The 26,738-nt window shown below is 42.9% G+C and overlaps 1 protein-coding gene across 1 annotated transcript in view; it reads left to right on the top strand.

Annotated features, from left to right (window-relative positions):
* DNMT3A (DNA methyltransferase 3 alpha) overlaps window positions 1-26,738 on the top strand; it is an 806,037-nt gene that overhangs the window by 752,201 nt on the left and 27,098 nt on the right. The window contains exons 17-19 of the mRNA XM_030198633.1: window positions 1,168-1,313; window positions 3,986-4,076; window positions 18,888-19,036. Of these exons, the coding sequence (XP_030054493.1) occupies window positions 1,168-1,313; window positions 3,986-4,076; window positions 18,888-19,036 (386 nt within the window). The remainder of the gene's footprint in view (window positions 1-1,167; window positions 1,314-3,985; window positions 4,077-18,887; window positions 19,037-26,738) is intronic.

Raw genomic sequence — 26,738 nt, 5'->3', positions numbered from 1 at the left:
TTTTAGGTGCCCTGTTATATAGAATTGCCCCTTATATTCTAAAATAAATGCAGGGTCATGCATTTGGGTTGTAGAAACCCAAGGGAGTACTTCTATGCATGAAAGAAGAGTGGGAATTGGGGGCGGTTGTTTCTAATGATCTTAAGGTAGCCAAACAGGTAAAAAATGTGATGGCAAAAGCCAGAAGAATGCTTGGGTGTATGAGGAGAGGAACGGCCAGCAGGAAAAAAGGAGGTGGGAGAGTGTAGGAGTAGCAATGGGACTGGGTTTGATTCCTGCTGCAGCTCCTTGTGACTCCGGGCAAGTCACTTAACCCTCCATTGCCCCAGGTACAAAATAAGTACCTGTATATATAATATGTAAACCGCTTTGATTTTAAGTACAGAAAGATGGCATATGAAATCCCATCCCCCTTTCCTTTCCCTTATATGATAAAAACATGTAAATACCTCCATGGCATAAATGCACCGGAAGCAGGCCTCTTTCAGTTGAAAGGAAACTCTGGAACCGGAGGGGGCATTGTTGAAAATGAAAGAGAATAGACTCATTTGTAATCTAAGGAAATAACTTCTTCATGGCAAGGTGGTTGATAATAGAATGACCTCCTAATGATGGAGATAGAGACAAGAAGTATATCTGAATTTAAGAAAGCATGGGACAAGCACAGAGGATGTCTAAGGGAGAGGAAAAGATAGTAGGGATTAGTGGTTGGTATGGATAGGCCATATAGGGGGTGGGGGTTGGCAATTCTGTAACTTGGCACATAGTAGGAGCCTTTTCTGTAATGGGACCTAGGTGCACAGGTTCTGTTGTAATAGACTACTGGAATAACCTGGTATTGATACATCTAACATTTAGGCATGCATACTTAAGTCAGCTATAGAGTTGGTGTAAGTTCAAGCACCTAAATGTGCAAACCCTACCTATGTCCTGCCTACGTTTGATTATCTGTATTATTTCTTGCAAATATGCAGTATGCAAGATAGGCGCTTATTCATAGAATAGCACTTAGCTGAAATATTGGCATGTACATGCGTATGTGTAAAAATAAGTGGAAATATGCTAGTATTCTAGTTAGCACCTAGCTTACAGGACTGCCCTGATGGTCTTTATCTGCCATCATTTCCTATGTTTCTATGTTTGTACTTTACTTTCATTCTGTGGCAGGTCTTCTGGTGCTAAAGGACCTTGGGATCCAAGTGGACTGTTACATTGCCTCTGAGGTGTGTGAAGACTCCATCACTGTGGGAATGGTGCGACACCAGGGCAAGATCATGTATGTCGGCGATGTGCGGAATGTGACACGCAAACATGTAAGTGAAAGCTTCCAAAATTTCTATTCTACTCAGTGCTCACTGTAGGAATTGGTAAATCATTTTCTTCAAGGACATGCAGGATAGCAAGTTCTCACAGCATGGGTAAATTCACCAACAAAGCCCATGCAGGAAGCTACTCCCGTTTAATGATACTAAAAGCTTTGGAGCTGCCTTACTTTGCATGTGTGCATTTCTGCCTCCTGCTGTCACTGCTTTTTCCATAGAGCTGATCAGTCCCATATCAGCAGAGCCCATCAAGACTTCAATTAGAAAAAAACATTAACTTTTGTAAGCTTTTTTGAATCAGTTATGCTGCTGTCATGCTTTACCTGATAGTGCCTTAGGTTTTTGGCCCTTTAAACTTTCCTTTATCTTATATGCTTAGCCTGTTGTTTGATTTTGCATTAACTATTGTTCCAGACAACTTGTCTCAGAAAAAAACTCCCAGTGGCTTTAAGAAGAGCACCCTGTGCAACAGGACCATATTCATTACTGATACCCTTACCTGGTGTGTGCAATGCCTAGGGCCCAACTATGAACCCGCTCACTGTAAATTTCTTTACAGATGTCCAAAAAAGATCATTGTAGTTGTGAGAAGCAAAGATTTTTGGTGCTATTAAGTCCAGTCCTTCAACTTCAGATCAGAAACATCATGTGTCCCAGAGCGCCTCAGATGCTGAGGATGCATCAACATTGAGAGTGCATAGGTCACCCTCAAACATTATGAGGATGGTTAGATGCTATTGGGACCATTCATCTTCCAAGTCCAGCCCAAAGAAGAGGAAGGATTCATGCTTGATTTCATCAAAACTGAGGGTTCTGGATGCCAGGCGGAGGCTGGTATACATTGACATCACACCTCATTGGAGCACAGCGCCACGAATACTGAGGTGCCGAGGCACCAAGATTGCCAATGTCTTCAAAGTTCCCCTCCCCCCTTCAACATAGGGACCATGAATGCTCCTTGGTATCAGAGGACTGTATCCACCTCCAGGGTCCAGTGATTTGGTATCCAGTACTCCTCAAGTATTCTGCAGTGGGTATTGGCGACCTCTGCGATTGGAATTGGCACCTGGAGACCTGCAGGGCTCCAGGCCTCAGATTTCAGATATGACATGTAAGAGAAGCTTGCTGATGTTCCATGCCACAGAGAGAATCCCTTCAGGTATAAGTTTCAAAGAAACGGCTACACTTATCAAGCAGCACATTAATATTCTTAAGGCACTTTTCTGTCTCACTTCTTAGTCTGTCTCCTCTTTTAGGACATATCAGAGTGAAGGGCAGATAAGGTCCTATGATTCTCAGTGGTGTAGGTACCTTCCTCCCTCCTGCTCTTCCCAAACAAAACAGGGATCTCATCCTAGGCAGCAGAGGGCCCAGACATTCTAAACACCTCTGCAGCCAAAATCTGTGGCAGACAGTCTACTGATAAGAGAGAGGCTCAGATTTGTTGTAAATTGATGGTGCCTTCTAACCTTTGAATAATGAGTTTTAAAGATCATTCAACTATGATATGTACTTCTGTTTGAAAAGCTACAAAATCAGCCACTGAGAACATGTTGGTCAAGCTCCCAGCATCAGGAAATTATTACCAGGAAACTCTCTTTCCTAATGTGATCAAACACAAGTTGTCCACCAGGAGAAAAAGATAATGCACTTTACTCTTAAGTATTTCCTGATCACAAAGAAGGCAGTGTGGGTTTGCGCCCCATCCCAGACCTAAGGGCCCTGAACAAGTTTCTAGTAAGGGAGACGTTCGTGACGATTTTCTGGACAACTAAATCCCTTTCCTCCAAAGAGGATACTGGTTGTGTTCTGTGGATTTAAGGATGCTTATACTTGCGTAGAGATGCATCCCAATCTCAGATTTGTTATAGATAAGCACTGCTATTGGCCTTGCATAAACTCCTTGCATATATTTGCAGACTGGGAGTGCACATCTTTCCCTATTTGGACACACTAATTTACAACAGCAGCCATAGATAGATGTCCTGAACTGAAGGCATAAGCCACAGTAAATTAAAGTAGGTATGGCTTGCTACCAAAGAGGCTATGAGGCTCATTTTCAAAGCACTTAGACTTACAAAGTTCCAGAGGTTACTATGGAACTTTGTAAGTGTACGTGCTTTGAAAATACACCTCTATTATTTTTAAGGCAAATAAAGGAAAGGAAATAACTTCATTGTCTTAATATTTTTCTCCAAACAATCACTTCAGCAGCATGTATCAGTAGAGTTCTGTTAGGAATAAGACCTAACCTCAGCTGATTGCTTGGCAGAGATGTTTAGTTTTGTAAAGATAATGGAGCAGATTATGTTGAAATGAATGAAGTGAGGCTGGAGGGAATTGTACTCATAGGTCCAGAGACTCTGTTTGCCTGGGGAAAATAAGTTCTGAGGGAAGAAAATAGATGGGGAGACTGGAGAATGAATGAAGACAGAAACAACATGGTGCAGAAAGAGGGATGGCTGAAAGGGCAGGATTTAAAATATAGAACAAATCTGAGCACAGCTTATGCTAAAGCACAGTTGTAATATGTGTCACACCATTACCTTTGAATTAAAATAAATTAGATGGAAATTCTTGTATTTCAAAGCATAGTCAGAATTAGAATGTTGATTTCTATATCATTTTGTATGTAAAGCTGTAGTGATTATCTTCTTTTGCAGATATTTGAATGGGGTCCTTTTGACCTGGTGATTGGAGGGAGCCCATGTAATGATCTGTCCATTGTTAACCCTGCTCGGAAAGGCCTTTTTGGTAAGTACATAATTTCTATATGGTACTTCCATATCGTACTGGCAGCTTATGAAACTACGCTTGAGACTCACAGTATCAGTAATGTTAAAGTATTTCCTGAAAATTTCTTTTCTTGGAGCCAGTAACTGGCCTGAAGAGTGTGAGCAAGTTTTGAGCAGTCATCTCCATATGTCCAGGAATCAATTTTCAGCCAATGCAGTCATCAGTTTAAGTTAAGCACTGGTACATATTCAGTGCCGTTATGTGCATAGGTAGCAGCACTAAATATACTTATTGGCCAGTGACTGTGTCAGCACTATCCATTTAATTTGAGTATCTCTAGGTAGTATGTGTCACGTTTACAAAAAGCAGGAACTAGGTTTGTGAGCCCTTGGGCCACTGCCGAGGAGCGGCAGTGGCAGGCAAAACCACCCCACACAGGGATAAGGCAGAACTCTAGACTTTACCTGCACTTGACCATCGTTCCTCAGGAGTTGATCCCCTGAGTGCAGGTGGCCGGCAGGACTTACCGGACAGGGCAGGAACTGGAAACCAGCCGGATACACACACGGTCTAGAATACACAGGGAGGCTAGGCAGAATACTAGACTAGGACTCTCAGACAGACAAGGGACAGAACTGAAAGCTGCAAGCAGCCACTGAAACAGGGAACACATACAGATAGGCAAGAGATAGAACTGAAAGCTGCAAGCAGCCACTGAAATAGAAACACAGGCAACCTAGAACTAGACAAAGACATACAAACAAGAAGCAAGACTAGGAAACAAGCAACAAAGTACAGGAAGCTACACAAAGACTAAACTAGAATCAGGCAAGAATACAGACTATAAACTGGACTAGGCAGAAGTGCAGCAAGCACCAACAAACCAGGGCCTTAGGCGATGCAAGGGCAAAGCAGAGAGTTTCCAAATGGCTAATAAGCCCAGCAGCAGCTGAGATTCAGCTGCAGCAATCAGCAGGCTCAAACAAGCCAAGCAAGTCTGGCAGGCCGGAAGATCCGGACTGGACTGAGCTGAAGTCTGGAACGGGAAACAGCACACAGACAATCCAATGCAGCCACCAGGTCTGGCCACCAGAGGGCAAGAGAAACACAAACCAAAACACAGGCAGAAAGCATTCTGAAGCACAGAGAGGCTTAACACACACAGATGCAGTAGAGTGAAGAAATCAGAGCCATGCTGGAAGCAGCCAGCACATGGAGACAGAGACAGAACCAACTCAGAAAGACCAGACAGAAGCCAGCTTAGAAGCTGACCGCCAGAAATAAGGTAAGCCTGAGAGGGGTCACGACCACAGATGTGACAGTATGTCCTGAAAAAAATGATTCTACAAGGCCTATTTAATAGTTAGAGGTCCCCAACATGCTCAGGTTTCTGTATGAAAAAAAAAAAACTTAAATAATGTGCAGGCAAACCCACATATGTGGCTGATAGATTCATTCCACTCATCAATGGAGAAAGCAAAGTTGGTTTCTTTTAACAAGGATTCCCTGTAGAGAGTAGGATAAGTGAGACACACATACCCTCGCACCATTTCAGAGAGTAGCATTTTAACTCTCTCTAATAAACAGAGGGGACTCTGAGAGTCAGCAGGTGCATAAGGAAGGTCTCTACATTCTCAGAAAATCCTAGACTTTTCCAAGTTCTGAGAGAGATGTTTCATTGGATGATGTCACCCTTTTGTATGTCTGATGTGCTTTGCTATCTATGGTAAGCAACTTGTCAGTTGTTACATACAAGCAAATTTGCTATCCCAAAACCAACCTATTACTAGTGTGTTGGCATTGTGTCCAAACACGTTTCTCCCATGACTGCTATATCTTAATCTTGCTTTTCTTACACACCTTCTGCTTCTCAGTCACAGGCCTTTTTGCTACTCAAAATTCAGGATAACAAGTCCCAGGAAGCAGTAGCCCACGTTGATAACTCCCCCTCACCACCCTTAGGGGTGATTTCTATATATGAAGCCGAAAATATCTGCACTAAAAAATGTGCTTAAAGTTAGGCATGGACCCATGGTTTATAGAATAGCACTTATGCACAGGAATCATGCCTAACTTTAGGCACAATTCCAGACCGTATCTGTCACAGATGGCAAATAGTAATTAATTTTATTATGCAGGAGACTGCAATAGTGTGATCTCTTCCCCCCCACTATAACAATGATAGACTTATAATCACCCCGACGCTGATGTGCCAACTAATCTTCCAACAATATATTTTCAAAATTCTTGGTGACCTCAGCGATGCCATTTGCCTGTGTCTTCACACTTTTGCAAGATAATGAGCACCCACCTCCTCAACAGTTCACTCAATTAAACAAGCTTAAATTTAATTTATATATAATTTTAACGTGATTAAACCATTTTGGTACTCATCTTAAATAGTTGTCAGACAGGGGACATAGCGTCCAACATGCATGTTTCGCCTCCACAGTCTGTCTCAAGAACTGTCCCCTTTAGCCGTCTGTAACCCCAGCTCAGCTTTCATTCAGGGGGAAAATTCCCCCCCCCCCCCCCCCCCCCCACTAAAAATCCCCTGCTAGGCACAGCCATTTGCACTAACTGAAACATGCAAATCTTTTCGCCTAAATTAGGCAAGTATCCCCATTATTCTAAAATTACCCATACAAATTTTAGGGACGCCCCATTCCTCCCATGACCCTGCCATTTCCGCACCCCCTTTATGAATTCATGCATGTATTTTAATTAAATTTAATTAGTGCCAATAATTGCTTGTTAACAAGCCAATTATCTGCACTAATTAGCTCGTTCAATTAAATTGTGCGCCCAAATTTACACGTGCAATTTTTAATGACTTTCATAGAATTTGGGGGTTAATGCCTAAATACACACTTAAGGTTATAGAATACTACATGCTGGAATTTACACTCACCTCTTTTTAGAATACGTCTTGGAGAAATGCGTGCGTAAATTCCAATTATTGCCGGGTAGTTTTGATGATTGGTAGTCCCGGTCTCAGACATCTTAAAAATTCTGGGAGTCACAATCGACTAAAATCTCACACTTGAAGATTATGCGAAAAATACAGCAAAAAAAATGTTCTACTCAATGTGGAAACTTAAAAGAATCAAACCTTTCTTCCCAAGGGAAGTATTCCGCAGCCTAGTACAATCAATGGTGCTAAGCCATCTAGACTACTGCAATGCCATTTATGCTGGATGTAAAGAGCAAATCATTAAGAAGCTTCAAACCGCTCAAAATACAGCAGCCAGACTCATATTTGGGAAAGCGAAATACAAAAGCGCCAAACCCCTAAGTGAGAAACTACACTGGCTCCTACTAAAAGAACGAATTGCGTTCAAAGTTTGCACCCTGGTCCACAAAATCGTTCATGGGGAAGCCCCGACCTATATGTCAGACCTTATAGACTTGCCTACCAAGAATGCAAAGAGATCAGCACGCACATTCCTCAATCTTCATTACCCTAACTGCAAAGGTCTAAAATATAAATCCACATAAGTATTGCCATACTGGGAAAGACCAAAGGTCCATCAAGCCCAGCATCCTGTTTCCAACAGTGGCCAATCCAGGTCACAAATACCTGGCAAGATCCTAAAAAAGTACAAAACATTTTATACTGCTTATCCCAGAAATAGTGGATTTTCCACAAGTCCATTTAATAATGGTCTATGGACTTTTCCTTTAGGAAGCCGTCCACATATGCGACCAGTTGCTCATACATCTGCACACAGCTATGGAACGCACTACCGAAGGCCATAAAAATAACACAAGACCTAACTATCTTCCGAAGGCTACTGAAAACAGATCTGTTCAAGAAGGCATACCATAAACACCCATCTTAAACACCAAAAATAAGACTTTACACGACATAGACATAATTGAAATCTTATCACTTGACTGATCAACCTCCTTACCACTAATGAATAAGCATAACCACTTCAATCTCTATGTCGAATATGGTCTCTCCATAGTCGATGACATAAAGAATGATACAACCCAACTTCGTACTCAGGAACGTTCATGTATTACTATAATTTATTCTTCCAATTTCTTACTCAGGAACTTTCATGTATTACCATAATTTATTCTTCCTTAACATATATATGCACATGATATATATATCTATACCATGATCTGTTCATGTATGTTACGTTACATGTATGTTACCATGTATGTATGCAACTTAACACATTACCATTTGTAATTCTGTTACCCGGAAATGGCAACCGCCATTACGGCAAATGTAAGCCACATTGAGCCTGCAAATTGTTGGGAAAATGTGCGATACAAATGCGACAAAAAAATAAATAAATCAGCCAATTGTCAACACTTATGAGCTCTTTAATTGAGTGGTGCACGTAAATTGGCCATACTCACAGTTTCGTATGCTACTTGGCATGACATATATGGAATCCGGGGGATTATGAGCATATTTAGGACCCAAAATATTGCGTGCATCATATTTTCAAGGTGCTAGTATCTTTGAAGGTTTTAAATTAGTGTTTAACGCTGTTGACGTGATAATACCATTCTAACCATTTACAATGTTGTGAATATTTGGCCTAGAAATGACACTAATATCTTTAAAGATTTATAGGCAATAAATATGATAAATTAATTCACTTAAAAAGGATTATAGAATACTAGCATTTATACATGACTGTAACATTTACATGTGTACATGCCAGTTGGGCATTGAGCGATATTGTACATGCTTTGTGCACAGTTGCAAGAGGGTGGAGCATGGGCAGATCTTAGACTTACACATATAAGTTATAGACTACTATAAACTACTCACTCAAGTGCATACTAACATAATGCCTGCTTTTCACATGGCATAAGTGATAGCACCTTAATACTGGTGCACAAACGCCGACTTATGCTCTATTCTGTAATGGAATCTGGGTACCCAAATACTGTTGTAGAATTCACATTCATCACCTTGCATTTTAGCTCCCAAGTGTGGATGACCTTTACAGAATTGAGCCCTTTGTAACTTTATAAAATACTGGTTATTGGACAGAAAACAGAGGGTAGGGTTAAATGGCCATTTTTCTCAATGGAGGAGGGTGAACATTTGAGTGGCGCAGGGATCTGTACTGTGACCAGTGCTATTTAATATATTTATTTATTTGGTGAGTTAAATGCAAAGGTAGACCTGATAAAAGAAGAAATAGCTGAAAAAATGACTGTTATTCAAAAGAATGTAGATTCTTTACAAGAATTTAAAATAAATGTGGTGAAAGATAATGTTGAACTTCGGAGACGAATGGAACAAGTTGAAAACTTTAATAGAAGGTTAAATCTACGTTTATTGAACTTTCCCAAACTCCTAGGGATTACTCCCCTAGATCTATTCAAGAGTTATTTGAATGAGGTGTTGAAAATGCCTCTGGAAGCTATGCCGCCTGTTAATAAGGTATATTATATTCCTATTCCTAAAGGAGAGATTGGGAAAAATCAAGAAGCTCAACCTACGAATATAGACCCTGGAAATATTTCAGCTATACTTGAACAAACACTTGACGAGACAACAGAAAGATCTACATTGATAGTGTCCTTAATATTTGAACAGGACTTAAACAACATAATGAAACAGTACTTTAAGAATTTAAAAACCTGTTTTGGGGGTATTAAAGTACAGATTTTTCCTGATGTTACAAAATCGACTTAGCAGAGAAGGAAAGCCTTTTTGGCATTGAAATCAAGAACTATTGAGATAGGAGGGATGTTTTTCCTGGCCTATCCATGCAAGTGCCTTGTAAGACTGGGTCAGGTTAAATATTCATTTTTTTCACCTGATGCCCTTAAATCTTTTCTGGATTCTAAACAATTGTAATATTAAGGGAATATTACGCCACCTTATTATTTTTGTGAATTATTGTTATATGTTCCCCATAACTCTTTTCGTCTCCTCCAATAATGAGGTCTAAGGAAGCAAAAATTACTATATTAATTAAGAATTCAGATTATTTTTTTTTTGAAGTAGGTTTTACTTCTGTAAGATGTTTTCTTTAAGGAATGTTATTATTTCTGTATAAATTGTACTATGGCTGTATTTCAATAACAAGTATATTCTTGTTAAATGTTTAAAACTTAATAAACAAATTGAAAGTAATATATTTATAAATGATCTGGAACATGGAACGATGGGTAAGATGATTAAATTTGCAGACAGGGCTGGCCCAAGGCAAGATGCCACATGAGGCGGAGCTAACATTCCCCCCCCCCCTGCCCCGGCTGATGCTGCTGCCCACCCCATTCCAGATGCCTCCCCCTCCCGAGCCGATATGCTACCCCTTTCCTACCTCTAGCCCGTTCACGGCGTTTACCTCGTCATTTTCCAAACCTGGGAGCAGCAGCAATTCCTCTTCCCTTTACTGCGGCTGCCTGAGCCTCTGACAAAACAGGACGTTTCATCAGAGAAGCGGCTGTAGTAAAGGGAAGAGGCAGGTGCCGGCGGCATGGCAGCGTATGGGAATTGCTACCGCTGCTGGGTTTGGAATGTGATGAGGTAAAACACCATGAATGGGGAGATGCCGCTCTTGAAGAGTGCCACTTGAGGCCCCCGCCTCAGGTGGCCTAATGGTCGGGCCACCCCTGTTTGCCACCCCTGATGCAAGAGCGCAAGGACTGTGAGCTGACAAGGTTAAATCCCATCTTTGGCATCTGACATCATCAGGGACACAGCAATGCTGGACGCTGCAGGTCCCAGGATGGGCAGCTTCTCATGCTGCATGCCAGTAGCATGATCCAGAATCGGAGTCACCGTAGGACTGTAACAATTGGTGGCTTGTCTTGAATGTTGGATGTTTCCCTTATGTTGTATATGTTTTTCTGAGCTGGCTTCTGTTTGTTAGCTCTCATTGTGTTCCACTTGTTCAACTGTATATTGTAGATAGAGGGGGTGGGGGGTGTTCTTTCTTTCTTTCTTTCTTTTTCTTTATTAGTTAGTTGGGTGAAAATGGAAACACTAGTAAGGTGGACACATACTTCTGTTTGTACTGGGAGTTTGATATTGTCTTTTTTTTTTTTGCTTTATTGTGTTTGTTTCATGAGTGCAGGGATAAGAACCAGCTCTTCATCATAACTCCTTGTTTGTGTATTATGTACTTGTTTCATGCTGTGTTCTCACCTAATAAAACATGATTTAAAAAAAATCCAAATTATATTTTAAAGAACAGCACTGGATTTATCACTTGAATACTGTTAACTCCGAGTGGGTTAAATGCAGAATTAGAGTGGATGACGCTGATCTAACCAGGCTGTGGAATAGGCTTTATGGACCATGTAATCACCTTTGAAAGGCCACTGCCAGTTTTTGTTCGTAACTCTATGGAGGAATCAGACAATTGAAAATGAGTGGTACATCAAATAAAGATACATAATTTTTCATAAATGTTTATTTGCGGATGAGTTTTTAAAAAGTTATTTGTATTTTATAAAAATCAGCATATGCATCTGTAAGCCTTTATAAAGTAGCCCATCCAAAAACTGCCACAAAGTTACACTTGCTTTGAGACGAGTAATTTTGTTTGTGACACGCTGGTGGAAATCCATTATACTTGGCATTCCCAGGGGCAAAAAATGGGCTTATGCATGTATTGCATAAAATTAGCACTATATGGGCAATTCTGTACCTGAATGCCTGCATTTACATGCCCCTTGGGTGCATAAATTTACAGAATATGAGCCAAATAAGTATACACTTACCTGCGAAAGTGGTAACAGGATGCATAAGTACTACTCTGTAAGGAGACATAAGTTGCATAGCATGTAAATGCAAGGGGGATACCCATGGGTAAAGCATGAGCAGGGCTCCCACGTACATGTGTAATTTCAGAACTGTAAGTTACTTATGTCCATGCTATATTTAACTCGCTACAGTTACTCCAAGTTTATGGATAATGTAATTACGGGTTTGTAAATGTAAGGCATGCTGCCACTGGGTTATCTAGGATTCTGTAATGGAATCTGGGTGCCCTCCTCAGGCCCCCAGATATAGAATTGTCCCCTATGCTTTCTAAGCATCTATCTCTATGCATAAAGGGCTGAGCACATAAAGGGTTAATTCTACAACAGTGCCCATGTGGCACCTATTTTATAAAGAAAAGTAAGCCCCTCCTTTCTGTTGTAGAATGTTAGCACAAGGTGAAGTATGTGTTTATGATTTAGGCTCAAGCACTTATAGAGCATAGAGTTGGTGTCATTGCTCACACTTAAATGCCTGAGATACTCACATAAGTTATGTGTTTTTATAAGTTACACATATAAATGTCAGGCCTGTCCAGGCTCTACCTATGTGCATTCCAATCTGTGAAATATGCTCTATGTAAAATATGTTCGTATTTACAGAATAGCACTTAGGCTTGTTCCTGGCACATGCATATATGCCAGTATTCTAAGCAGCTGCATGCATAATTGAATTACTCCAGAAATGCTGTTTTACATGTGCAAGCCTCTTATATAATTACTCTTTGAAGGGCAACTACAGATGCCATGTTTTATACATTTAAGTGCTGACTTTTTGCCACTTTCAGAAACAGTATAATGAAGCTAGATGTACCTGTGATCTGATGAATTAGACTGTGTTTTGTTCTTGTTAGTCTATCAAGATTGACTTGTATCAAATGTCAACGCCATTGCTTGACGCTGCATAAAAAATAGCTATTTGGAGATCACGTGAGGCGATGAGCTGAGCAGACGTGCTCCGCTGCAGCTCGAGAGCCCTCGCCCCGTAACTGCGAAAATACTGCTAAAATAAGGTTTGCAGCTTGGCAACTGGACCTTGTGTGACTTTATGGACAAATATATCAACAAGTCCCCAGTAGGAATGGCGCTGCGCACTGGAAAAAAGGAGAAAGAGAGGAGCATATTGCCTACCCCAGATTTCAAAATGGCGGGCGCTCCGCAACAGGCTGACCAGGTATTCTCTGCACCGCAACTCGAACAACTAACCGCTGCTGTAGCGAGAGCCTGGCAGCCTAAGTGGGAGGCAATGGAACAAAAACTAGATGCCTACCACACGAAGCTGGAAGGATTGGAGACCCGTATGGAAGACCTCGAAACAAGGGTCTCGGCCCTTGAAGACGATTCGCAGGGCTACAGTGTAGACCTTCGCGAGTTTAAACAGCAGCTCCAAGAACATATAGATAAATTAGAAGATCTTGAAAACCGTTCCCGGAGGAACAACGTCCGAATCATGGGCATATCAGGGAATATACCGGACAGAAATTTAGTGATGTGGCTCACATACTGGTTAAACAAGGAGCTGGCCCTGTCGGATTCCCTCGGGCCTCTAGTAATTGAACGCGCGCACCGCATGGGACGTAAAAACAAAAACCAAGCGAGACCGCGAGTGATAGTAGTGCGGATGTTAAATTACCAGCATAAATGGAAATACTGAATGGTTTCAAGATCCGCAGAGGAGATCTAATGCACGAGGGCCGACAAGTTCTCATGTTCCAGGACTACTCGGCAGGAGTCCAGGAGCAACGAAAGAAATTTCACCACATATGCTCGGCACTGGCCCAGAAACAAACTCGCTTCATATTACAATACCCAGCACTGCTGAAAGTCTCAATTCAAGGACAATGGTGCACTTTTAAATCCTCAGAGGAGGCAAAAGTTGGATTGCAAGAACAAGGAATTATTGAAGGAGATTGAGGACAATATTGACAATTGTCAGGGACCAGTTGTTAAAGTAATCAAATTGCAGTAAGTAAAGAATATAAATGTTACATGGGAGGGAGGGCTCCCTGCCATTCAGGTGATCTTCAGCCGATACCAGGCTTGCCTGGAAGATGGCCAAGGGCTGGTTAGAGAGGGGGGTGGGATAGGGGGGATGGAGATTCGGGGTTACACTTATCATGAGATCTGGAAGGTACCAAGAGTTCAAATATGTTTTTAGCTGGGGTCAAACGGGTCCGCAGTTGGTTAATTGGGCAGAAAGGAAAGGTGAGCGGCATGAACGAATCTGGAGCTGGGGGGACCCCGTAGTACCTCGGGGGTGGAGAAGGACTGGAGCGACAAAAGGTAAATTTGATAAGGACAGAGAAGCCCGAAAGGATGACTACTAGGATAATATCCTGGAACATAGGAGGTATTAGTTCCCCAATAAAAAGATCTAAGATTCTAACAGCACTAAAACGACATAAAGCCGATATAGCGTGCTTACAGGAAACACGTCTTACAGATAAAGAACACCTTAAATTGCAAAGACTATGGGTCAGCGAAGTGTTTGCGGCCTCACCCCAGAGTAAGAAAGGGGGAGTCGCAGTGTTATTCCGGAAGGGACTTCCATATAAAGCAACGGATAAAGGGGACTTTATCTTACTCAAAGTGTGGTTGTCAGGGAGAGACTTAACGCTGCTGGTTCTCTATGGGCCTAATAATTATGATGCAGCTTTCTTTCAACCTCTGGCCGGGAAATGTTTGCAAAGTGGCGGAGGAGAATTGATAGTAGCAGGAGATTGTAACGCAGTAATTGACCCTCGACAGGACTGTTCCAATATTAAGGCTTCTGAATACCGAGGGACGCGAGCTAGAGAGTTCCAAGCGTTTAATCAGACCCTGGATTTGGTGGACCCGTGGAGGATACATCACCCAGGAGATAGGGATTACACGCATAGATCAAGGGCCCATGGCACATTTGCCCGGATTGATTATATCTTGTTAGCCCGCTCTATATTTCACCTAGTAGAAGCAGCAGCTATTGGTCCCGAAGAAGTAACGGATCACGCACTTGTGTGGGTAGATTTTAAACTTGCGATTAACCCTAGGGGGGGGACAGGGTGGAGATTCCCAGCCCATTTGTACCGGGATCCACATTTGCGGACACAGGTTCAGAGGGGCTGGGCACACTACATAGAACATAACAGAATCCATGCTGACCTCCAGCCTGAACTGTTTTGGTCAGCTTCCAAGGCAGTATTGCGAGGCGCCATTATATCATACTGTAGTATTAAGAATAAAAAGAAGGCAATAAGCATCCTGAGGTTGGAACGGCAGTTACAAAAGGCCAAAAGAGTACACTTACACCATCCTACGCCTACCACTTTAGAAAATTTAAAAGTTGCACAGGCACGCTAAACAATCTGTTGCACGAAAAAGAAATGAAATCGGCCCTAATTTATAAATACAAATTGCAGCGGTTCGGTAACCGGTCAGGTAGAATGCTGGGGAGACTAATTAAAAATTCAGGAACCCCAAGAGCAGTGACTTCACTAAAAGATTCTAAAGGGAACCTCATCACTGATAGTAGGAAGATAGGACAGGCGTTTACAGAATACTTCACAACCTTATACCAGGCAGGACCACCCCCTAATAACCAGGCAATACAAGAATATTTAAGCCAAGCAGGCCTCCCTAAGTTAACGGGGGAGCAGTTAGAGAACCTAAACAAACCTTTAACAGTGGCTGAACTGCAGCAGGGGATCAAGTCTCTAAAACTATGGTCAGCACCGGGCCCGGATGGGCTATCAGGGGAATACTATAAAATCCTGCCAGGGGAGGCTCTGGCAGCACTACTGGAGTACTATCAAGAGGTTGTTGAAGAGAGAGGTTTCCCGAGATATGCTAACACAGCGTTGATAACATTAATACCCAAGCCCGGGAAACCTCTAGACAAAGTGGAATCTTACAGGCCAATATCTCTGCTAAATGTTGATACAAAGCTACTGGCAAAAATGATGGCAGAGCGGCTGGCACATTGCCTGCCAACATTAATAGGTCCAGAGCAAGTGGGGTTCGTGAGAGGTCGCCAGTCTGTTCACAATGTTAGAAAAACCCTGCTAGCCATAGCAGCCAGTCAGCAGGCTGCGACACCCACCTTGATCTTGAGTCTGGACGCCGAAAAGGCCTTCGACCAGGTCGGGTGGGAATTCCTGTTCCAAACACTAACAGTGATGGGTCTGGAGGGATGGTTCATGAACGCAGTACGAGCTCTTTACAGTCAACCTCGGGCTGGAGTGGTAGTGAATGGTGTTAAAGCATCGGAGTTCCAGATTGGTCGTGGAACCAGACAGGGCTGCCCTCTGTCCCCATTACTGTTTTTGCTGTCTCTGGAACCACTGATGCGGAAAGTCCTCTCAGCTCCAGATCTCCAGGGGGTCACTTTGGCGGGTTATGACATTAGAATTTTAGCTTACACAGATGACTTGTTAGTGATAATACGGGAGCCCTCTAAAACTCTGGGAAAGTTGTTAAAAATTATTGAACAATACAGGGGTCACTCTGGCTTTTGATTAAACCTGCACAAATCTACAGCGCTCCCGGTCTTCCCGGAGGTATGTACAATGTGGCCCGGGATGTTTCCACTGCAATGGGTGCAGACTTCCTTAAAATATCTGGGAGTGTTTATTCCTATGGACTTGTCCAAGCTCTATGAGGAGAATGTGCGGCGGCTATTGCAAGATACCAGCAAACAGCTGCTAGCTTGGGGACACTTACCACTTTCCCTAATGAGGCGGATTGCCTTAGTCAACATGGTCATAGACCCCAGGTGGCTATATACATTCCAAACTCTCCCACTTTTTCTTAAGAGGGTTGATGAGCGAAAGTTAATAAAGATGGTGCAAATCTTCCTATGGAAAAAGTTACCCACAAAGGAAAGATATTCAACATAAAGGGATCTTTCACTTGCTCATCTTCCAATGTGGTATATATCATTTAGTGTAAAAAATGTAACGAAGGATGCTATATTGGAGAAACAGGCCAGATGCTTAAGACAAGATTCAATTTGCATAGACATCACATGAACAATACAGCCATTAGGACCCCCACCCCAGTGGGACAGCACTTCACAGAACCAGGACACTGTACCAGTGATTTCACAGTGAGAATACTGAAAGGTAACTTTAAAACCATACAAGAACGTAAGACCTTTGAAGTCAGAATGATTGAATATTTTAACACCCAACAGAAAGGACTTAACAAGGACTTGGGGTTCCTAGCCCATTATAAACCATAAAGCTGTATGTCTCTGTTGATCACCCCACCCCTCACCTACCCACACCCATCCTGTTAGAATATCAATGATATGCTTTGAAGTCCCCATGCATACCTCCGACCCACCCCCATCCTCCCACCCTGTCAGACTGTCATAGTAATGCTTGAATGTTTTCACTTATATACACTGTCAGCTAGCACATTTGCTTATTTCCGATCTGACGAAGAAGGGCAACCTTCGAAAGCTAATCAAGAAATGTATTAAGTTATGTCCAATAAAAAAGGTATCATCTTATTTTCTTTTCCATGTTTTATTTTGTTTGATTTCTATTGATAACCTTAAGAGTGGACTAACACGGCTACCACACTCCTCTACTTATGGAAAAAGAAAAAGCCTCGCCTCCCCTATTCCACACTGAGTACGGAGGTTTGGGTCTCTTAAACGTGAAGTATATGATTGTGGCCAGTGATATGTGACACATAAATGATTGGTTCAGGGAAACCCAAGACTATACGAATACAGCAATTGAGATGCAGTTATACTCAGGAGTCCATTTCAGTAGCTACTTGCACATGTCGCAGCTCCCGATACCATACATTCTGCGGAGAACAGGAATAATGGGGTCAGTGAAAGCTGTATGGAAATGGATTTGCAAGCTTCATAGATTCGCGGCAAAAGTTACCCCGTACCTGCCAATATGTGGGAAACCAGCCTTCCAACCTGGAATTCTTTATCCAGCATTTCAGCGATGGAAACGGAATGGGATGGTGTATCTACTGCACGCAATTACCCTCAAGGGGAAGCTCAAATCTTTCCAAGAGTTACAGATCGAGTTTGCATTGCTCCCGTCAGATAAATTTCACTATCTGCAGTTAAAACACTATGTACAGTCCCTATCATGGGAGGAGCTAGCTGAGGATGTTCAGGAGGAACTAGCCTCGGCTTTTTCGTTAGCAGCGCAGCAAAGGGTCCCACTTAAATTTCACCACAGACATATTAGCGATACTGCTGAAGAACTAGACTACGATAAACTGCTAAACATGTGGAAACAGGACATACCAGTAAATCTGACGACATCCCAGTTTAAAACACACATTCTAACAATGCGTAAGCATTCTGCCATGGTTTCGCACTGCGAGACACAGTATAAAGTGGCGCTCCGTCTATACATTTCCCCAAGAAGAGCTTTTCATATGGGACTCTCTCCTTGGGGGGAGTGCCCCAAGTGTGGAGAAACGGGAGCCACCCTGGGGTACATGCTTTGGGCATGCAGAGGTATAATCCGATACTGGACAGACTTGATTCAATATATCTCAGGAATTTGGAAGGCAAAGTGGAAATGATGCAGGACTATTGCTGGGACACCCAATACTCATACATCCAGTACCAACGGGACTCACAGCGTTTGTGCACAAGTCCATCATAGTAGGTAAACAAGTGATCTTGTCAGAGTGGATATCCCAACATTACCCTACACTCTCCCAGTGGCGGGCAAGCATGATAACACTATTGAGGATTGAAAGAATGGGAGTTTTGGACTTTAAATCTAAAATGGGATTACAATTTCAGAACACTTGGAGCCCATTTCTTAACACACTGACCCCGGTGGCTAGGAGCAGACTATTGAATATCTAATGGTACCGCAAAGGTTTATGTAAAGGGTTTTTGGGGGGGAGGGATGGGGAGAAAGGGGGGGAGGGGGAGAGGTGGGGGGTAGGGGTTTAGTTTAGAAGGATGTTGAAAGAAAAGAGTTATGTTTATCATGTTTATGTATTAACGCATTTTCTTTATGCAATAAAAAGATTGAACATGAAAAAAAAAATAGCTATTTTTCATAGGCAAATCCTGATGGTCGTTCTGTCTGTCTGTCTCTTGTCTAGAAGGGACTGGTCGCCTCTTCTTTGAATTCTACCGCCTTCTCCATGAAGCCCGGCCAAAAGAGGGGGATGAGCGCCCGTTCTTCTGGCTGTTTGAGAATGTGGTGGCCATGGGAGTAAGCGACAAGAGGGATATTTCACGTTTTCTTGAGGTAGGACAGTGTTATTAATCAGCCAGTCAGTAGATCTCCTGTATAAAATCCCTGGGGTCTAAACTAAGGATGAGGTATCCCACAGTGCACTGGCAGGAGGGCAGAAAGAGCATGTTTGGAAAGGTCTACTAAGTTGTTGTGAAAGATGAGTATTGTTTTAATTTGTGGGAGGAGGTGTGAAACATGACATCCTGACATCCAAAGCTCCCTTTTGAAATAATTTTATGAAGTCATGTCTACATAACATGTGTTCTCATGTTCCAGTTTTATAAAGTCGATTACACACCTAATTGACTTTTGTAAAATATTAGCATAGGTGTAAAAGAATGCGCTCTTGCAGGTGGTGTAATCATTGGCGCAAATTGTATGTACATACGTCTGCAAATTAAGGAATTTTATAATCTGTGCACTAAGAGCTAGATTCTATAAAACAGTCCATGACCACCTGAACTTCAGGAAATCATTAAAAACCAACCTCTTCAAAAAGGCCTACTCCATTGACCCCACGTAAATCTCTTCACCCGGAAACACAGCATGACTATGATCGTACTGGACAACACGCAGACCTCATCCCTTCCGACCCCTCACATATACACTATTCAACCTTGTATTTGTTATCAACCGGCTGGGCAAATGCCTTTGATGGTACTATGTAAGCCACATTGAGCCTGCAAATAGGTGGGAAAATGTGGGGTATAAATGCAACAAATAAATAAATATGGCGCCGAAAACAGCACTAATCTATAAGCTGCGCTTAAAGTTAGACACAGTTTATAGAGTGGTACTTATGCCTAGGAATCATGCCTAACTTTAGGCACAGCCATTGCACCAATTGAAACGTAGTGCAAATGTGCGCACCTGCAATAAGCATGCCTCATTAGCCCCATTTTTCCAATTGTGTGTAACTTTTAGGTGCAGATAAGCCAATTAAATCTAATTAGTGCCAATAATTGCTTGTATACATGACAACCCCCCCCCCCCCCCCCCCCCCCCCCCCCAGTATTTGTGCATGTTCTTAGCATTTTATAAGGTGGCTCCTTATAAAATTAACTCCTTTGTGTCTACAGGTAGTGTAATATGTTATTGGTTTTTGAAATTCCTGCATATGCAATTTCAAAGACAAGGAAGGTGAACTTGTACATTTTTGCTCCAAATATCTTTACTTGGAATTCTTTGCTTCATGCAGACAGTCTTATCTTTGGATCCCAAATCATTTTAGGTATTGTAGCCTCACTATCTTCCACATTATTCTCAAAAGGAACTGCCCTCTCTGTCCTAGTGTGCACATACATTTCCAGCCTCCCATATAAGCTGCAACTTTTGAAAGTATGAAAATACTAAAGGCCTGGATGCAGGAAAATGTATTACAGTGTATGGTATTAAAGAGAACCTTCAGTGATTTGCTATAATGTTATATTGCTGGCATTCAATCCTCTTGCTCTCCCTTGAGTCTGCCCCCCTTCAATCTCATTTCATGTCCTCTCATTCTACTCTCTTCGCATCTCCGGAAAAGGCTCGTTTGCGGATTAATACCTTTCAAATATTTGAACGTCTGTATCATATCACCCCTGTTTCTCCTTTCCTCCAGAGCAGTGGCGTAGCCAGACCTGAGATTTTGGGTGGGCCCAGAGCTAATATGGGTGGGCACGCACTGTCTAAATAAGTTTGAGTAGCGTCTCTTGGGATCCTACAAAATAATGCCTTAGAATTCACTTGATGCCCAACAGCTGCCCTGCATCAGTATAACCACATACATACTTAATGGAAAAATTGATATTTTTAAATATAATTACATTATCCCACAATCTCTCCACTGCAAAATGCTATACACAAACTTGTGCAAAAACACACTCATATCCTTACTAAACCATAACAGCACTAATTCCAAGGACAGGACGAGCTACAACCTTATGCTTGAAAAGGCAGAACTGTTATTACACTAGGCTCTAAAACACCAATACACTACCTCGTGAAAAAAAAAAAGCAAAACAAAAAGGGCTGCAAATACTACACGCTATCAGAATACTGCACCTTGATCACACATGAAAAACACATGATACAACAGACATGACACAAGGAACTAGAAATCAAAAAATATGAAGGCAAAATACTGAACTGGAAAGTTAACTCAAGAAGTCAGACTCAGCATGCAGCAATACCAGAAAAATTGAAACTTACATGCAAAATATCACAGATGTACATTTCCAAAAGCTGACATATTCCAATTAATAAATTCTGAATAAAATACTTTTTTCTACCTTTGTTGTCTGATCTATTTGCTTTGGTCCCAGTGTCTTCTGTTTCATGCAGTGTCTTCTTTCCATCTGATATTTTTTCTCTCACCATGTCCACCATCCTCCTGTGTCCTATGTGTCCTGTCTACCATCTGTAGCCCTGTCCCTAACCTTAATCGAGTTTCAGTATCTGCCCTCAACGTGTTCCAAACCAGCCCTTAAACTCAGCAGTTTCCCCTTGATCCATATCCAGCATTTCTCCTTACTCCCCTCCATCCATGTGCTTCTACTTCCTCTGTCTTCCCTCCCCTCCATCCTTGTCCAACATTTTTCCTTCTCTTCCCTGCCCTCCACTCCATCCATTTCCAGCATTTCTCCTCTCTTCCCTCCCCTCCATCCATGTGCATCTCCTCCCTGACTTCTCTCCCTTCCCTCCATCCATCCAGCAACTCTCCATTCTCCCCTGCTCTCTCCTCCATCCACCCATATCCAGCAAATGTCCTCTGTCCCCTGCATTCATCCATCCATGTTCAGCAATTCTCCTCTCTCCTCTGCCCTCCCCTCCCCTCCCCTCCATCCATCCATACCCAGCAAATTTCCTCTCTCCCCTTTCCCCTCCATCCATCCATGTCCAGCAATTCTCCTCCTTCCCCTGCCCTCTGCTCCGTCCAGCAATTCTCCTCTCTCCTCTGCCCTCCCCTCCATCCATCCATCTCCAGCCAATTTCCTCTCTCCCCTTTTCCCTCCATCTAGCCATGTCCAGCAATTCTCCTCCTTCCCCTGCCCTCCGTTCCGTCCAGCAACTCTCCATTCTCCCCTGCCCTCTCCTCCATCCAACCATACCCAGCAAATTTCCTCTCTCCCCTTTTCCCTCCATCCATCCATGTCCAGGAATTCTCCTCCTTCCCCTGCCCTCTGCTCCATCCAGCAACTCTCCATTCTCCCCTGCCCTCTCCTCCATCCAACCATACCCAGCAAATTTCCTCTCTCCCCTTTTCCCTCCATCCATCCATGTCCAGGAATTCTCCTCCTTCCCCTGCCCTCTGCTCCATCCAGCAACTCTCCATTCTCCCCTGCCCTCTCCTCCATCCTTCCATCTCCAGCCAATTTCCTCTCTCCCCTTTTCCCTCCATCTAGCCATGTCCAGCAATTCTCCTCCTTCCCCTTCCCCTGCCCTCCGCTCCGTCCAGCAACTCTCCATTCTCCCCTGCCTTCTCCTCCATCCATCTCCAGCAAATTTCCTCTCTGCCTTGCCCCCTCCATCAATCCCTGTTGTCTGGCAATTCTCATCTCTCCCCTGCCCATCCTGTTTATTTCAATCCCCTTCCCCATTCTATCTGGCATCTCCCCTGCCCCCCCCTCAAAAGAACGACAACGTGGATGCAGCAGCTCACAGGTTTGCTTGCCCTGTGTTTTGAGCGAACGGCGATGGCTGTGCGGAGGAGTGGAAAACAAATCGCTTCTTTCTGGCTGGCTCACTTCCTCTCCCGAAGTTGCAGCGTAAAAGCAGCAAGCAGCGAGCCAGTCTCAACTCCGTCCTTCGCTTCCTGCCCTCTCTCTGTGCCGTCCCGCCTTCCTCTGATGTCATTTCCTTTCAGGCGGGCGGGACGCTGAGAGGGCAGGAAGCGAAGGACGCGGAGTCGAGACTGGTTCGCTACTTGCTGCTTTTACGTCCGCTGGCCGCTGCGGGCAAAAAAACGAAGTCTTCATCGTCGTCGTGGTAGGTGAGGGTCCCAAAAGACTGGGCGGGCCCAGGCCGAGATTGGGTGGGCCTGGGCCCACCCAGGCCCACCCATAGCTACGCCCCTGCTCCAGAGTATACATGTTCAGGTCAGCAAGTCTCTCCTCATACATCTTGTAACGCAAATCCCATACCATTCTCATAGCTTTTCTTTGCACCGCTTCAATTCTTTTTACATCCTTAGCAAGATACGGCCTCCAAATCTGAACACCAGGGGTCTCTGGTGCCCCCCTGCAGACTATCAGTTGGTCCCCCTCCCCCCCCCCCCCCCCCCCCCCCCCCCCGTCTCGCTTCTTCATTAGATGTTTCTCCATTGCTACCTGTCTTTCCTTTAGACTGAAAACTACAGGCCCAGCCAGACCTGACAAAAGGGTCTACCACACCCTTCAATGTCAAGCATATACTAGAAAACTGTAAATTAGCTTACACAGGAAAGCAGTTTAAAAAAATAAACACAATTCCTGCTGTTTCTTAACACTGCTCCCCAGAAAAAGCACTGCCTTTATAAAGAGGCTTTTCACTGGGACTTAGCCTATTAAAAACTATTAGCATAATTAGGAATGGCCAGCCCTTGTAACTGCAGAGACCTAAGCTTTGATTATGCATGTTCCTGTCTTTGTTACAGTGGGGGGGGGGGGGGGGGTCTCTTCATCTCATTTACACAGTCTGACCTCCCTGGCTCACTGGGAGCCCAGTCTCTTGGAGACTGCTATACATTGCAAAATAAGATAGCAGATGTAAATTCTCAAAGTGGACATATTCCAAACACTAAAATGAAAATAAAACGATTTTTTTCTATCTTTGTTGGCTGGTGACTTTCTTTTTCTGATCATGCTGGCCCAGTATCTGATTCTGTTGCTGGTATCTGTCCTCTTAACTCCGTTTCCAGGGCTTCCTTTTCACTGTATGTATCCCTCATTGATAAGTCTCTGACTCTAAAGTTTAGCAATTTCATTAAAGCAAAATGTATTTTCACATATCACAAACTCTTCCTTTCCAAGCAGAATATTTTATATAAAAACAAACACACAAAAAAAGCAATCAGATTTTTACTTACCAGCTATTCTACACTATACGTCAGCTAAACTTCCTCTTTGAACCTCAGCCAATTAAATGGATTTTAGTTGTAGCTATGATAATTTTGTACACATCATTGCAGTCATGCCCTCCTCTCAGTGTACATGCTCAAAAAACAAAAACTTTGAACCACTTACAGATAACAATTACACTATTTATTTTTTTTTCTCCCCAGTCTCACTTGTACACCTGCCTCCAAACCTGTTCTCTTTAATTTGAATGTTGTTCCAGCTCACCCTGAATGAAAGTTGTTCACACACCAAAGCCATAAATAGCTGCTGGTTGTACTCTTTGAAGCATAGCAGAGCAGCGTGTCTGTCTCAGCACTGCTGGGCTACCTTCACTTCCTGATGTGGGAAGGGCAGGGGAGAGAGGAGAATCACAACTTAAGGTAAAAGATTTTGCAAGTGAGTGGCGCCCTCCGTGTCAGCACGGCCCTGCTGAACACAATACTCCAGGTGGGGCCTCACCAACGACTTATACAGGGGCATCAAGACCCCCTTTTTTCTGCTGGTCACACCTCTCTCTATACAGCCTAACAACCTTCTGGCTACGGCCACCGCCTTGTCACACTGTTTCGTCGCCTTCAAATCCTCAGATACTATCACCCCAAGATCCCTCTCCCTGTCCGTACCTATCAGACTCTCACCGCCTAACACATACGTCTCCCGTGGATTTCTACTCCCTAAGTGCATCACTTTGCATTTCTTCGCATTGAATTTTAATTGCCAAATCTTAGACCATTCTTCTAGCTTCCTCAGATCCTTTTTCATGTTTTCCACTCCCTCCGGGGTATCCACTCTGTTACAGATCTTAGTATCATCCGCAAATAGGCAAACTTTACCTTCTAACCCTTCGGCAATGTCACTCACAAATATATTGAACAGAATTGGCCCCAGCACCGATCACTGAGGCACTCCACTACTCACCTTTCCCTCCTCCGAGCGAATTCCATTAACCACCACTTTCTGGCGTCTGTCCGTCAACCAGTTCCTAATCCAGTTCACCACTTCGGGTCCTATCTTCAGCCCATCCAATTTATTTAAAAGCCTCCTGTGGGGAACCGTGTCAAAAGCTTTGCTGAAATCTAAGTAGATTATGTCTATAGCTCGTACCTGATTCAATTCTCCTGTCACCCAATCAAAGAATTCAATGAGATTCGTTTGGCATGATTTCCCTTTGGACTCTAACGGGTCCTTTTACTAAGCTGTGGTAAAAAGTGGCCTTAGCGCACCATTACATGGGTTATCCCACACGCTAAGGCCATGCTGCACAGGGCTCCCTATTCCTCCCCCAGTGTTCTGCAAACCCTAATGCCAGCTCTGAGCTGGTGTAGGATTTACAGTGGTAGCAGCGCCCTAGTTTGGCTCGCGGCCCGCTGAGCATTGGGGAGGAATACAGATGTCCCTGTTTTGCACACATTTGCATGCTATAAGTGTTTACAGTCGGCGAGCACGTTGTTATACTCGCTATCCAGCTCTGATCCTGGAGCGTAAGCAAACACGGGTTCTAGTCCAGCGCTAATGGCCTCTAGCGCCCGTGTTTGCTTTTAATCATCTGGGCCTAAGTGACTTGCTCAGGATCACAAGGAGCTGCAGTGGGAATCAAATCCAGTTCCCTATGTTATCAGCCCACTGTGGGTAATCATTAGGCTATTCCTCCATTCATATGCTGCTGCGGTGTTGGAGAACTTGATCCCAGGGCACTTTTTTTAAGTTAAAAAAAATTATATATAGATATATATTTCACTTATTATTGTAAAAAAATAAAGGTCTCGATATTCAAAGACAATTAGCCAGATAATGGCATCTGTTAACCAGATAATTGCCCTAGCCGGTACTCCTTGTTGATTTTCAGCAGCATTGTATGCATAGTGCCGCTGGAGATCATTACACACCTCCCTGGCATCATCTGGATAGTTATCTGGAGAGCAGTAATAAGACTAATATCCGGATAGCTCTCTGGATGAATTTTGGATTGCCCTTTTTGCTGTCCTAAATTTATCTGAATAGATGTCAGGATGGGCCTTTTTTGCTCTCCTAAATTTGTTTGGATAACTGTCTAGAGATTGTTGCTATCCAGATAACGGTAGCGCACTCTGCTCTATACAACATAATAAATGATGGCAGATAAAGACCTGAATGGTCCAGCCAGTCTGCCCAACAATCACATTCATTATCAATTCAAGATTAAATCTGCAATGAATGTGATATTATATACTTGGTCACAAAAGAGAGGGTAAAACAGCATACAACAGAAACATAAAAGCAACACTGGGCCTTCAGGATAGAGATAGATGTCGTCCTTTAATGTGTAAATGACCCAACACGGGCCGTGTTTCAGCGCACAAACGCCTGCCTCAGGGGTCTGACATAAAAACACACAAATATAAAAACAAAAATATAATCATAAATACATACTACACATATATTTAAAAAAATCACCATCCATAAAATAGTATAGTAAACATCAACCATTTAAACAGATGAACAGTAAAAATCACAATCAAAAAAAGTTTTTTAAAAATACTACAGATTAATTACTAAACATTAAAAATTATATAAAATATGTTTTAAAAATTAAAACAGAGTAAATGAGGACCAAAATACTGTACAAGAATGTCACTATAGTCAACCCAAAGGGATCATAG

This window comes from Microcaecilia unicolor, chromosome 3 (genome assembly GCF_901765095.1).
Source record: "Microcaecilia unicolor chromosome 3, aMicUni1.1, whole genome shotgun sequence".
Taxonomy (NCBI): domain Eukaryota; kingdom Metazoa; phylum Chordata; class Amphibia; order Gymnophiona; family Siphonopidae; genus Microcaecilia; species Microcaecilia unicolor.
The sequence above is the reverse complement of the archived record's forward strand: the minus strand, read 5'-3'. Positions and strand labels throughout refer to the sequence as shown.